This window comes from Buteo buteo, chromosome 26, assembly GCF_964188355.1.
Source record: "Buteo buteo chromosome 26, bButBut1.hap1.1, whole genome shotgun sequence".
In the NCBI taxonomy this organism is placed as follows: Eukaryota; Metazoa; Chordata; class Aves; order Accipitriformes; family Accipitridae; genus Buteo; species Buteo buteo.
This window is the reverse complement of record NC_134196.1, coordinates 8,120,241-8,134,820: the sequence shown is the minus strand read 5'-3', so window position 1 is coordinate 8,134,820 and position 14,580 is coordinate 8,120,241. Positions and strand designations below refer to the sequence as shown.

Below are 14,580 nucleotides of genomic sequence, written 5' to 3'. Positions count from 1 at the left end.
TGAAATCCAATCAGTTATTTGGGTCCTTTTCAGTTATTTTAATCTTTCAGACTCGTAGCAAAAGGATCGGTATACAGGATATTAAGGTAGATGACATTTGTCATATGTGACCATAAATCATATGTTTGATATGACATAAAGATAGGCAAAGGCATCAATGACAATTATTTATGTACTCACATGCTGAATGCCAGCAATGTTTACTGCAATTTACACATCTGAGAGAAGGCAGTCCATTTTCCCAAATCCTTGCATTAAAGACAGTCTTTAGAATAGAAAGTTAAAGCATTTGATTTACATGCATACGTTAAACATTAGTAAATTTGAAAATAATTTCTTTTTTAAAGAGTCTGAACATTTTTAAGAAAAAGATCATGTGCATCATAGCTATTCGTTAGTTTTTGTCTTAAGCTTTTGCTTAATTTCTTGGTCCAACACATAAAGAAAATGTTAATTGAAATGTGTTTCTGCAGATAGTGGAAGATGTTCCAATCTTCCATGTGTTCCAATCAAAATTTAATTAGAATGTAATTAAAAATAACTGTTAATTGTTCAGTGGGTGATAAGACAATGGGAAGAGTGTAGGAATTGGGAACAATTTTGGTACCAATTGCTACTAAATCTCCATCAGTGCTTTATGAGTCTTTATTCTTGCATGTCAAGTATTTGCCTCTGGTCATGGCTGTGAGATGAAAACGTAGAATTTATGTCAAATGTCGTGTTTTTCTAGATTTCAGATGACTTGCCAGAATCAGTTCTCTCCTATTTAAACTTTATAAAAAGCAGAAATCAAGATGCTGAAAAGCTTATACTGCACGACTTAGAAGATGAAGAAACTACAAGTAAGCAGGGGTCACAGTTACAGTATTTAGGCACCTCATATTGCCAGTGGAAGTTAGACTAACAATCATCAGTAAAACAATGCAAACTCTTAAGTAGAGCAAGCAGTGAAACCTATTGCATCAACTTCTGACGGCATGCTGAAAATCTTTAGGAATAAAACCATGCAATGCTGCCTTCTAGAATTAACATCTGAGTATGAATTGAATTTTTCTAAAAATTCATCTGATGCTAAACCATAGATAGATCAAGGCAAGTTGCAGGATGATTCTCTGAAACAGGACCTGGGCCAGACTCTTCATAACAATCTAAAATGAAGTCACTGGGAGCTGAAGCTAAGAGTTAGATACAGTTGAACCCCACAGGATATGTTTAAAGTCTGTCTTTAGAGATATCCAAGCTAGCATTAAATGAAATTACCTTGTAATTGGGAACAATATTGCTGTGTCAGCTGTGTGAATGAAGCCAAGCTCATCATTTACATGCCAGAGAATTGGCATTGTCTGTTCCATTCTAGTTTTTCACATCATCTTGGGTTTCACACACATTTAGTGTAACCGTCTTTGTGAACAAAAGTTCAGTATTATCTATACATTTTGATATTCGAGGAAGGTTTCGTCTTATCCTTTTTTTTTGCAATGGACACTTTTTTCCATTATTTTTTGTAGTTCTTTGTCAGTTTTTGACCTATGTGATAAAAGTTCTACTGTGGTTTTTTACACAGAAAATGTTCTGCTGTGTTTTATGCTGTGGAATTCTTTCATATTTGGTCTCACTGGATTCTTACAATATCATTGTGTGTGTTCCAGTTACACATACTTGCTGCTTTTAATGTAGGTAAATGATTCCTACAGATTTGAGTAAAATTGGGTGGGGTAAGAGTTTTAAAGGAAGAAAATGCTTTATTTTAGTTTAATGAAATATAGTAGCTAAGCAGTATAGAGCAGAACTGAGTACTGGTAAGGGATTTTCTCTCTGTGTACTAAATTACATATTTATTTCTTCTTTAGGTAACATTTATGGAGTAGTTTCTTGCCATGCTTCAGATTACTTGGCAGAATTGGCTTCTGAATATAATGAAGATCCAGAACAACTTAAAAAAAGGGTATTCTCTATTTAAACAATATTTATAGTGAACAAAATTCTATGAAGTAATCTAGATAACTTACACTTGCTTTGTTGTCCTCCTAAGGAGACCTACAGATGTGTTCACTTTTGTTTCTGTCAGACTACCATTAGTTATTAAGATGAATTTGTATGTGCTGTTCTTTAGAACTGGGACATCAGTTGTAATACACCATGTGTATAAGTTTTAAAATTTGGAATAAATTCTCTGTATCAGTAGTTGAGATGCTGAGCACAAAAATCAAAATTAAACAAAACTGAATAAATCCTTTTTTGTTAATTATTTGCAGAATTATCTCAATAGAATGATAACACTTTTAAACTTCTCTAATCTTACGCTTTTTAGGATGATCAGGAGGATGTGCTACTGTTAATCTTGCTCCTAATATATTCCATTATTTTATAGAAAATGTAAACATAATAATTGCTGTAACTTTCAAAGACAAATCAAGAGTTATGAACCTGGGTTCATAGGATTTGACAGAATAACTTGCTGAAGTTTGTAGAAAAACATAAACCTGTATTTAATTTAATCACTGTTAATTTGTCACCTGGCTTTTATTAGTGAGCACTTTTGCAAACATGATTTTTTTGTTCGCAGAAGACCATTGTTTAGAACAGTACAATTAGTTTATGTGACTTCAGCTGCATTACAAATATTAATATATGCCCCAAACATGTGATGAACAGATGATAAATGAGCTGGAATATATTACTTCTTGCCAATAAAGAACAATGAAAGAAATACAGCAATCTTGGTGCCCATAGCATTATTTTTAAATAGACTTCTTAAAAATTTACTTTGTAACTAGTTCTTCCCCTATGTGCATAATAGTATTAATGCATAAATATAGTGCTTAGTTCCACAGTAAAACAAATCCTAAATGCAAAACATCTATTTTCCAAGTCAAAATGTAAAATATGTTAAAAAAACACACAGAAATATTATGTATTGTGGGAAATACTCCAATATTTATTCCTCTAGAAGACAATATTTTGACTGATATGTTTGCATTATTCAATGTCTAAGGATTCCAGTCAGTAAGTTTCATATTATTGTACTTGTCATGTGATGAAAAGCTTATCCTTGTTCTAGAAGATTTTTTTAAAATGTTCTGCTTTTAAATTTTGTTTCTTGTTTCTTAATGACAATATTAAACTATATTAGGTACTATTTGAAATTGAAAGTGAAGACTTGCAGATTGCTACAACACCTAGTTATAATTGTCAGTCAACTAGTGATGAAGTGGTCACCGATGACCATTTTGTTACAGGTAAGCAAATGCATTAGTTATTTGGTTGAGTTGATCTTTAGCATCATTTCACTGTTTTCTGCTTTTCTGTCTTCATGAGTATCGTGACATTCTTAGTAAAAAATTGCGTATTACAGTATGCAATAAATTTTGACACTTCATGAATTGGACATGAGCAAATGCCTGTGCTTTTATCGCATTTCAGGATCACAAAATTATCCTAGTCTTTAATGTCTTAACAGAAAATTGTTTAAAAAAATTCTACCCAAAAATGATTTAAATTATTATGAATACAAATGGAAGCCAGATTGGAGGCACTAAGCAGGTTGTACTTTGGCCACTTCTTTTATTTTTTTATTGTCACATTGGCTAGGAACGTTTCCCTTTGGCATGGCCTTTGCATGTTTTGGGGTGGAGTGCATCAGTTATAAAACCCCTGCTGATAGCCACAGAAGACATTCATCCTGAAGCCAAAGTGTAATCCTGAAATACACATTGGTAGAATAAGCATGATTGTAGCAGAGTCAGTAAGTGTGCATCATGATAATAAGATTTCTGATAGAAAAGACTTGCACTGTAGTTCTGATTTCCTTGGGGATATATATTGCTGGCTGTATCAATACAGAATCCTTTTCTTGTCAGTACTTTAAGACTGTTTAATATCGCCCAATGCTTATTAGGAAATTAAATAAAAGGTTTGCTTGGTTCATTACAAATTTGTAGCTGATGTTGAAATGAGTGTAAAGCTTACTCATCATGAAGTAGAAGAAAAGTGTAGACAAGAATTTGAGCAGTGGGAAAAAAGACAAAAGGAGCTTGAAGATGAGAAGAGGAAAAAGTGGAAAGCTGAGAAGGAAGCACAGGAAAAACAAAATGAAGAGGAGCATGCAAGAAGGGTGCAGCGCCTGGAGGAATTTGAGGCTGAAAGAACAAAGTTAGAGCTTCTTCATAAGGTAATTAATGATATTGAAGCCAATCTGTTCCCATCTAGACTATCTGAATTCAAGATCTAATGTGAAAAAGAGAGTACTATCCCAAACTGTATGACTGTCCTAAACTCTTGTCTACTTGTGCCAAAGTGAGATGTAAGACATATTTAAGTATGATCCACTGGGTTTTATGCATTTACTGCTTTGATCAACAGTGAATGAATTTGCTATGCTAAATGTTAAATTATTCTCTAGGCTTTGCCTTTACTAAGTTTTTATATTATGACACCAGCCAAAGTACCGGAAATTAGAGTTGTGCTAAATCTCTCACAGATGAAAAATGGTCACTGTGCCTTAACAGAAAATACTTACTTAATTTGGACCTCACACCCCAATTTCACATTAGATGAAAAATCATAGGTGAAGTAAGCTGGACCAAAATCATTCAGTTCAGAAATGCGGGTGCTGTGCTTCATCTAGGTAAAAGTTACAATGCTCCCTTTTCTTGTCTGTGTCTGGGGAACTGAGTCAGGCTTCATCTACTGAGTTCTGCCACAACAGAACATGACTCCACGTGTTGACTGGTTGCATTCTCAGAGTATTTAGTCATGGTTTGCTATAGCATGTGCTGCATACTTCAGGGAAACATTTGATAGCTCTCCACAAAAGAGCATAAGAATGTGAGGAAACATAACCCTCAGACATTATACTTGTGGGGCCACAATATTTTATTATTTAGACTAAATATTTGTGTTTTGAGGGATGCATTACAAATCAGTTAACTGATTTGTAGCTTTCTCAGGAGGTGGGCATCTTGGTCCCAGCGAGGTAATTCAAGTCACCAAAATTAAGGAAGGGTTTAGTGAGTGAAAAGACCTTTGATCTCTGAAAGCCAGTTCAGTGTCTGATATAGCTACCTTTTCAACAGGCCACAAAATGGATTAGGTTTCCTCTGCTCTTTGATGTCACGAATCATTTTTGGATGTAAAATGGCTTGCTTTCTCTAGGCAAGGTGGGGCATGTCCGCATACAGACACTGTGGTAGTGCTGTTGCTAGTGCACTCTTTTCGGAGGTGAAAGATGGAGACTAACTTCCCCATTCCAGAAGGATCTAGCCGTCTAGTCTCCTATTGTCTGAATAGCATGCTTCTGAGCATGCGTGCAAAAGAGTGCTTAGGCGCCTGGGAGACTGTATGCTCCAAGTTGGAAGTGCTACTTTGTTTATACTAGTTCCTTCATATTCTCCTGTATATCTGATTTGGCTGTTACCGATTTATCTTGGTTCCACCAGGAGTTATGTGGTTCTGGATCACCCCCTGTTTTTTAGGTACTTACTGTCTGCTAATTGTCAGTCAGATGTAATTCCAGATAATTTGGATTTTTTTTTTCTGATTGAGAATATGTTGGGCAGGGAGGGAAATACTATTTATTTGCAAATATTGAGAAAATAGACTTGAACTTTTATTTTCCATTGAGAAACAATTTAAGTGAAAAAATATTCTTTAGCTGTACTGAACAAAATTCCTGTTTGAAAGATTTTAAGATTATCACTAACATAGCAATGCAATTAAAGAGGGATTGTTCGTGCTACTTTCAGAGTGTTTGTTTCTGTTATGTTTCTATTGTCTACCTGTACTTTGAATGGTTGTTTCATAAGTGTAGTTTTCATCTTCAATAGTACTACAGAATTTGGAGAGGAAGGTGGCAGTCGTTTGGGTCAGTACCAAGATGCTGACTCTCTGAAGGTATGCATCTTTCAGTACACGACCAAATCTGCATTACCAATGCAAGTGTCCACTTGTTTATTTTGATCCTCACACAGGTGAGTTTCTCATTTTGATTCAGGCATTGGCAAAAGTGGACTGCTGGAAAGTCAAGAGGATGGGGGAGGTTGGAGAGAGCATGTTTTGTGATGTTCCAGGTTTTGTACAATATTGACTTAGGTTAATTTGTTGTGCAGAAACACCAAACTGCAATGGAAGATCAGTTACAGAAAGAAAAGAAAGCTTGGAGAGACAAAATGATGCAACATGAGGTAACGTTGTACAGTGAGCTTTTGTCAAAAGACTGTGAGGTTACTATCATATATTTGAGAATAAAAGTTATTCTGGAACAGTTAATACACCAGATTCTGTTTATTAATGATAAATATGTGCCAAGACCTGCCCTATTTTAAAAGTGGTTGAAGTCTATCTTAATTGTTTTGGCCTAGGAATTGATCATGAAGCTGCAGTTGCAAATGGAAGAGGAGAAAAAGGCCTTGGAAGAGCAGAAGGCAAAAGAAAGACAACACCTGGCAGAACAACAGAATACAGCAGCTGTGAAAATCCAAGCTAGATTTAGGTCATTTTTAGTCCATAAAAAATATGGTCCCATCTTAAAAGAATGGAAAGATGAAATAAAAAAGAAGCAGAAAATACTAGAAGAAATAGAGAGAGAAATGAAAGAAAAAGAGGAAACAATGAAGAGGCGAATGGAAGAAAATAGGCAAAAGAAAGAAAAGGGAAAAAAGATACAAGAAGAACTTGAAAGACAGGAATATTTGGAACAAGTGAGGAGGCGTGAGGAATATGAGAAAAGGAAAGAAGGCCTGAGACTTGAAAGACAAAAACAGCTGGAAATAAGAAGAGAAGAACAGAGAAAACTAGGAGAAAAAAAAGCAAAAGCTGTAATGAGTGAAAGTGGAGAAAACAACAAAGAAAACATAAAAAAGGATAAGGAGACAGAAAATAAAAAAGTAATAAGAGAACAGAAGAAGGAACTAAATAAGCAAGCAGAGGAACAACAAGAAAAACAGACTGAAATGATGGATGAAACAAATAATTGGATAATTCCACCAGAAAGAAATTTGACACCAACACCAAACATGCTAGGCTCTGAGAAGAAGGAATACTCTTCTCAAGTAAATAATGAGAACATATACATGAATTCAGTAACACATGTAGAAGAAAATTACTCACAAACTAGAGATCTTAATAAAGCTCCAAATAGTCATACTTCAAAGGATGAATCTGTTAATTTTGGAGCTAATGACATGGTAGAAAAAAAGGCAAACAATATATGCAGCAGTCCACTAAATGTCCAGCCAAATGCTAGTTGTAGAGAAGTCACAGATCAATTTTCTCAGTCTGAAACAATGAAGGAAACTGTGTTTCTAATGAAAGATGCTAATGAGGAAGTCAGAGAAACCTGGGAGAACCAGAGAATTCAAGATACAGCTGAGTGTTCCAGTAGCCTAATTCTTCCTGATGATATTGAAAAGAAGAGAATAAACTGGATGAACACATGTAAATCTTGGTCTAAAATATATGAAGAAAACTATAGAAAGCAAGCAATTATAAAAAAACGACCAAGGAAAAGTTCAGTTAGCAAGATGCCTCCATTAAGTACACAAAAGATAATTCATAGTGGCCCTTGGAGTACTCTGCAGCAGGTAACTATACAGAAGATTTAGAATGAAATGGGAAGCCATACCATCACTTTTTTTTTTTTTTTTTAATTTGGTATGTTGGCAGAATGCTGTTTTGGAAGAGGAGGAGATTATTGTTGAGCAGGATATAGATCTCAGTGAGAGTTCCTTTGCCCTTATTCTGAACTTGTGCAATGAGAATGACTTTTGAATTCCTGTGAGCATTGTGGAGCAGACTGGTGTGGTATTAGTCTTCAGATAATTGATAGTATCTTAAGCCTGTAAAAGGCAGAGCTTCTAGCTCCTATTTTCTGCTAAATTAATATGGTTTTGCCTTTGTATGAGGGTCCATGTTTCAGCTCCTGCTCATCTAGCCCCTTCAGAGTTTTGAGAAGACTAGTCTCTTCCAGAAGCAAGACATTGCTGATCAGCTTATAGATGGTGTTTTGCCATAAAGAACATTTCTTGGTTCCCAGGACTTGCTTTTGTTATCACTTCCTAACTTTTCACTGTATGCTTGCTCTGTGCTCTTGTTTTGGTATCCTCTCTGAGATGACATACTTAATTACATACACTTTTTAGTCTGAATTATTTTTGTCTGTTCTTGTGCACTTACTCATTCTTTATGATAGTGTGATGGGAAACAATTCACACTATTAATTGCTTTGCTTAGTGTTTATCTTCCATCCGTTCAAATTCAATGTCATTAGCAAAGCATTGGTTTTATTAATTTTAAGGTCAATGTTAAAATCAAACAGACTGTTTTCATAATAACTTCTCCCATTTAACAGAGCAAACACATCATTGCCATCCTTTTCTATATGAAAGGATTAACATTAGTTGCTTGCATTTTCTAAAGTGTTAGTATAATGTAGTTTTGGTCTCTCTTACCTTTTAAAGAAAATAACCATAATGTGACATTGTACAATGAATGTTCAGTATACAAACAATTGATTTTATTTATCAATAAATGAATGTAGGTCACAACACTTACACTTGAAGACTTGCCAGCTTGTAGCCTCTCGACGTTATCTGAGTGTTCAAATCTTCAGGTTTTGACTCTGAGGCGCTGTGGACTAGTTGCACTGGAGGGACTAAGTAACTGCAAAGACCTGAAGTATATCAATGTGGAGGTACTAAGCATATCTGACTCTTTATTATAACCTGGGGAGAACTACCAGTTTTGCTGCTTAGGTGGTTATGCAGTTGTGTCCACCTGAATATATAACTTTTAGTGCCTTAAGAGTATAGGAATATCAACAAAATACTACCATATGTGAACAAAGTTATACCAGCAGATTTGCATTGCATATAACAATTTCCATTGTACTAAAGCAACATCCTGCAAATTAATCAAGCTATACTAAGAAAAGTACATGGTAGTATCAGTCTAGGATTAGCGTTAGTATGGCATGGTGATAGATCTTCGTTACCTCAGTCTTTCTGATTCATGAGTGGGCAGATGCTGTTCACCATAACAGGTGCTCAGCTTAAGCAGGAATAGGTAGAAGGAAGAGTCTTTTGCCGTACACACCTTGAACATTAATTAAAATTACTCGCATATATGCTCAAGGAACAGTATAGTGAGTTACACTAGAGGCATAATGTCTAGGTACTTGCTACTGTGCAGTGTCTTACATGGCCTTGTAAGTTTAATGACTAAAGAAAATGTTTTGCTCTGTGATGCATCTTAGTTCCAGTACTTGATTTACATGAAACAACTCTGTTCACATTTTTTATTTCATGTGTTTTAACAACACCAATTCACAAGAAAGTTAATATGCCTTCATTATTCGTAGAAATCTTGAATGTTTCTGCTGGCCCAGTAACTGGTGTTCTTTCCAAAGTATGGGGCTTTTGTTGGTTTTGGTATTTTTAATTAAAAGCAGAGAAGCGAGCTGATAATAACTATAGTTAAAGGAGTCTTGTCTGTCTGGTGATTAGAACTTTGCAATAGGGCAGGTTCAAATACCTGTGTCCTTTTCTCAGTTTTCTTATCTATTCAGAATGTAATTTCTGGGATTTGATAATTTTGGGTACCTCAAAATACAAGAGCAAAGTATTAGTATAAGGTCATAATATATATCTAAGTTGCCAGTCTTACTAAGAGTGGTATTTATATATAATTTTTTTTAGATCAAATACTGTCTCTTACAGAACAGTTTTGGGTTTGTGTTTTTTTTATTTTAAAATGTTAGACTTTAAATAATGTACAGGATTGCCTCACTGGGATATGTGAGGATAATTTAGTTAAGGACAAGACTCTTAGGTATACTTTTAAGTATGCCTTATTAATAACTTAATAATTATATATATTGTTAATAGTAATACTTTATACTTTTGCTGTGCCAGCTAATGTGGCTAACCTTAATGAAGAAACAGCCTCTTTTGTGACAGCTGAAATAGTCCAATATTGTTTCATGGGTATTTCTCACATAGCTAAAGCAGCTGCCTCTGTTTCTGTTGGGCATTCATTTCTGCTTGATATTGCCCCTCATTTCTGTTCATACAAAAGCTAACATTTAAGCTATATCAGTTCTTTGCTTTAACTTACTGATGCAACTGAAGGGGCTGTCCAAGGGCAGGAATCAGTGTTACAGCTTCCAAAGGAAACCTCTACATACCTCTGCCTGCAGCTGAAGGTAGCACCTAAATTTAGTCAGCATGTTAATTCTGGAATAAGAATTAGGCTCTTTGGCTTAATCACTTTGTTACAAAGGCAGGGAATTTAAGTTTTGTTTGTTTGAGCATCTGCAGGTGAAAACCAGAAGAAAATGGCAAGGGCAGCAAATAGTGAAATAAAAATCCAAGGAAGCATTACTAAAATGGCCTGGGGAGGGGGATGTTAAAAGAGCAAGATCTCTTGGGGGAAGAACATTAGCTGAGAACAGTCTTAATATTTGTGACCAAAATACCTCTAAATGCAGATTTTCACTACTAGTAAATAGGATTCCAGCAAAGTCATAGGTGTCTTCATTAGTGTCTAGTAAATTTGATGGTTTCTATGCAGTTCTTAGTTAAGTCTCCCAGGATTTGGGAAGCTAGGAAAGCGTATATGGAAAAAACCACTCTGTCCTTAAATTATCCTTATGCTTTTTGTTTCAACTTATGCACATTTTCAGAGCCAGAATGAAGTTCAAGATGTATTTTTGTTCTATCAAAGCAGGACACAAAAGGCAGTTTCTGTGACTCATCAATTTATTTTCCTAATGGAAAAAAATAAGAGATGCCCTTACTTCTAGCTAGAAGTCTAGGAGAAAAAAAAGCAATGATGACAATCTACCATATTTTTACACTTAATTCTGCTATTTCGCTTTACATGCTATTTCATATTCTCATTTTCCTTTATTACAGGAAAACAACATTCAGATGATTGACTGTGAAAATCTAGAAAATCTCTGTATTCTGATTCTGAATAAGAACCGTCTTTCATCAGTTTGTGGCTTAGATGGATGCATAAATCTCCAAAATCTTGAACTTTCCTACAATAGGATCACTCGAATTGGTAAGAAAATTAATGAAAAATTATTCTAATTTGTATAACTATATTTGTGCTGTTTGTATTCAGAATTTTACTTCCCTTGCATTCAGGGCCAGCCAGCTGCTAAGCCCAAGGAGAATGAGGAAGCAGACTTAGAACAGACCTGCATTCTAAAGATACTCAACTTCACATTTATTTGTAGTATGGCTTAGCTGCTGCCATATATTCCATCTGCCAGGTCATATAACCATTGTCAGCCAAAAAGAACTAAAAATCTTTATAGAAGGGCCCCGAATATTACCTGCACTAACTCAATTGGGATATGTGAGTAGCCTGAGTTCAGTTTATCTACAGAAACAAAATTAATATAAAGCCTAACCTCACAATTGCAGAGAATTCCAGTGTGTTCCTGACTGACACAGTAGGTAGTTACATAGAAATTGTATTGTCTGTCTGAGTCTATGAACCATGCTAACACTGGACCATGGCCTCTCTTTCTACTAAGATGCTGCCCATTCTGGCTCCAAACTATTGTTCTGTATTTCCCTCCCACTTTGGCTCTTCATTGCTGCTCATTGCCCCAAAGCTAGAAAAAAGAACGAGTCTAAGGTAAAATCGTGCAAATCATTTAGGCACAGCAGGTGTGCCAACCCCTATTATATTTACGAAGACAGTTGTATTTGTCAGGTCCAACAATTGGCAGGCAACAGGTGTACCTTTAGCATGCAGTCAACCAGTTAGAATTTACATGCAGCCAGACCACTCAATACATGAAATCTTTCTGCCAGAAGACAGATGTTTTCTGTTGGCCAGCCAGGAATTTTTCATGTAGTGAACAAGTGTTTGCCTCTCTGCTTGAATTGCTGCTGGGACTGTAAAGTGCCTAAGGGGAAGATACTGTGTGTCAGCTTCTGGCAAGCCAAAAATACTGCATTGTGAGCCTTGTGTTATGTAGATTTGGCATAGATGTAATCAGGATCCAGGGCATTTTCTACTGACAAAAGGTCAGGAAAGTGTAGTGCAGTGAAAATAACCAAGAGCTTTGCTGTATGTAAGTGGAGAAGCCAGGTTTTTGTTTTTAGAATGATGTATGGAGGGAAGACCATTAGTGATCCCTCAAAAGCAACATTAACAGTTGAGAAAAGGTAGTAGTAAATTGCCAGATCATTACTTGAAAGGGAGCTCTCAAGGCTTGAAAGTAGCAAATTTCCTTCAGGAAGGCAGCACAGCAGATAGAACAGAACTGGATTTAACAGCCTCTCTATACTCTAGGGACTTGGGTTTTGGTGCATGACATACTGTGAAATTTGTAAAGGCCACCAAAATACAGATGACTATATAACTTCAGTATTATAGTCTTAACAGAGGTGAATCTTCAGAGATTTGTCCATTGAAATAAAATCTTCTGGTCAAGAAAAAAAATTGCATGTGCTGCAGTTTTGTATAAATTGAAACATGAAACCTGAAAAGGTGACTTTATGGTTGTATTCTTAGTCTGTGCTAAATCTAAAGGTGTTGCTTGGAAAGACTGCAGAGCTGGGAATGGAAAGGAGATAAGATTTTTATTTTAATTTTATTTGTCTGTATTTAGACTTTTAATTTTCTTTTTCCTGCTAGACAATTATTAAGCAGATAGATGAAACACATTCACATAAGACATTTATATAAAGAAATGGTTTCCACTGTTAAAAAAAAAAAGGAGACTGAAACAGTATGAACATGGATAATGTAATTCTGTGATAAATAACAAGGGCATAGCAAACAGAAATGTGAAAGCTTAAAAAAAATCTGTAGATTTAGAGGGTTTAACGTTGATATTTCTAGTATTTTTTGCTAATATGTGCAAATTTGGGATGTTAGTATTTGTGAACAGAGTTTATAATACCTGGGAACAAAGGTGCTGGAATATCAATGCTTACTGTAAAAGCGTATCAGTACCCTAATGAGGAACAATAAAATAAACTGGTTAAAGAAGCTTCATCTATATCCTTGTGGCCAATAATGCTGGATGAGATTCTTATTCAGATTTATCTTATTTGATAAAAATGTCTGCAAGATTGCTCTAAGAATGACATAGTGTTAGTGGATGACACGTAGGAATGTGGCATCTGTGTGGAATGTAGTATCTTTGTACAGGCCAAGTGGGGTAAAATCCTCTGGTACTTTCTGGTTTGTGCAGTGTGAGTGGGTAAATAAATGTTCACAAAAATCGGCTTGGAATGTCTTTCTCCTCTCCAGAATTGCTTTGAGGATGTCTGGTTAAAACAGATGCATAATACAGGATTTATTTCATACAATAACGTATTGGTTTTAAGTAGTTGCATAGAATACACAAAAATAGATTTATGGGTTTTAAGAAGTTAATGTATCCCTCCCATCCGTAAATTTTGCAGGATGTCCCTTAGCAATCTTGGAAGCTGCAGTGCTGGGCAATGTTCTCTGTTCATTCAGCTTTAACAAAGTCTGGGGGCTTTTTGCTAAGAAGTAAGGCTTATTTATGTTTATAATACTTCTGTTTTAATAACTTATTGTAGGAAACTTAAAGCACACTGTGATTTCTTTTTTCTTTTTTTCTCCTCCCATTGAAATATAGCATCAGTAGGGAAAAGATTAGAATTGCCAGAAAACCCTTAAAAATAACAGTAAAAGTATGAGAAATATGTCTTAATTATGCTTTTCCACTTAAGAATGCATGATCACAAATTAATTAATTGTGTCAGTAGTACACTGAAGTTCAGTGCATATGTTTGTGCTTGGAAGATGAATGCTTTACTTAAAGATTTTCTTACACAAAAAGTAGCATTTTGACTTAAATCAGAGAATACTCTTTTGTAGGGTGTCTGTATTGCCATAGTATCTTGGCTGAAATCCTGGCAGTGCTACGAATAGCGATGCATAACCATGGGTAATTGTAAATGCTCCTTTGGACCTCCTCTTTTTAAGAAAGCACGTAGAGGGTTTTTTTGTCAGACACCTTTCCGTTTTAGGGGGGTTTTTGTATGTGTTTTTTCATCTTCATGTTCACTGTCAGCTTTCACTCCTCTCTTATCATTCATCTTTGTCACACATAGAAGTTACTTCAGGACTGCATTGATAGGTAGGATAGAGTCCCTCACTAACAGACCCCAGCTGCACTTTGCAAATTGCTAAGAGCTACTTACATAAAGGTTCTCCACAAACCTTGCTGAAACCATATGTTTTTCAACAGAATGCGTTTTCCCATATACTGCTATAGCTATTGTTGGTTGCATCATATGTAAAACAGACAGTATCTTCTGGAAATGTGCAGAAGACTTTCATGCTTATTTTTAATTTTGCATGTGTGCAGAAGAAACATTAAAATACCATCTGTTTGTATTAGATTATACTCTCTTGTATATATTTCTGTTGGACTGCATTTGATAGTTCCAGAATAGATTGTGACCCCATTGTATGTAGCCTTGGCATGTCTGTTCCGAATGACATTTGATCTAATTAAACAAGACAGATGAGGAGAAGGAGATGTAAAAAAGGTGCTTTGTGTAGCATGTAGAATAGGAAATT

General features: G+C 35.4%; 1 protein-coding gene across 3 annotated transcripts in view; it reads left to right on the top strand.

Annotated features, from left to right (window-relative positions):
- The window catches only part of LRRIQ1 (leucine rich repeats and IQ motif containing 1), a 113,258-nt gene that overhangs the window by 1,522 nt on the left and 97,156 nt on the right, over positions 1-14,580 (top strand). For all 3 annotated transcript variants that reach the window (XM_075057711.1, XM_075057710.1, XM_075057712.1), the window contains exons 3-10: positions 731-842; positions 1,851-1,945; positions 3,134-3,239; positions 3,942-4,171; positions 6,108-6,182; positions 6,360-7,580; positions 8,537-8,689; positions 10,911-11,061. In XM_075057711.1, coding sequence (XP_074913812.1) covers positions 731-842; positions 1,851-1,945; positions 3,134-3,239; positions 3,942-4,171; positions 6,108-6,182; positions 6,360-7,580; positions 8,537-8,689; positions 10,911-11,061 — 2,143 coding nt within the window. The remainder of the gene's footprint in view (positions 1-730; positions 843-1,850; positions 1,946-3,133; positions 3,240-3,941; positions 4,172-6,107; positions 6,183-6,359; positions 7,581-8,536; positions 8,690-10,910; positions 11,062-14,580) is intronic.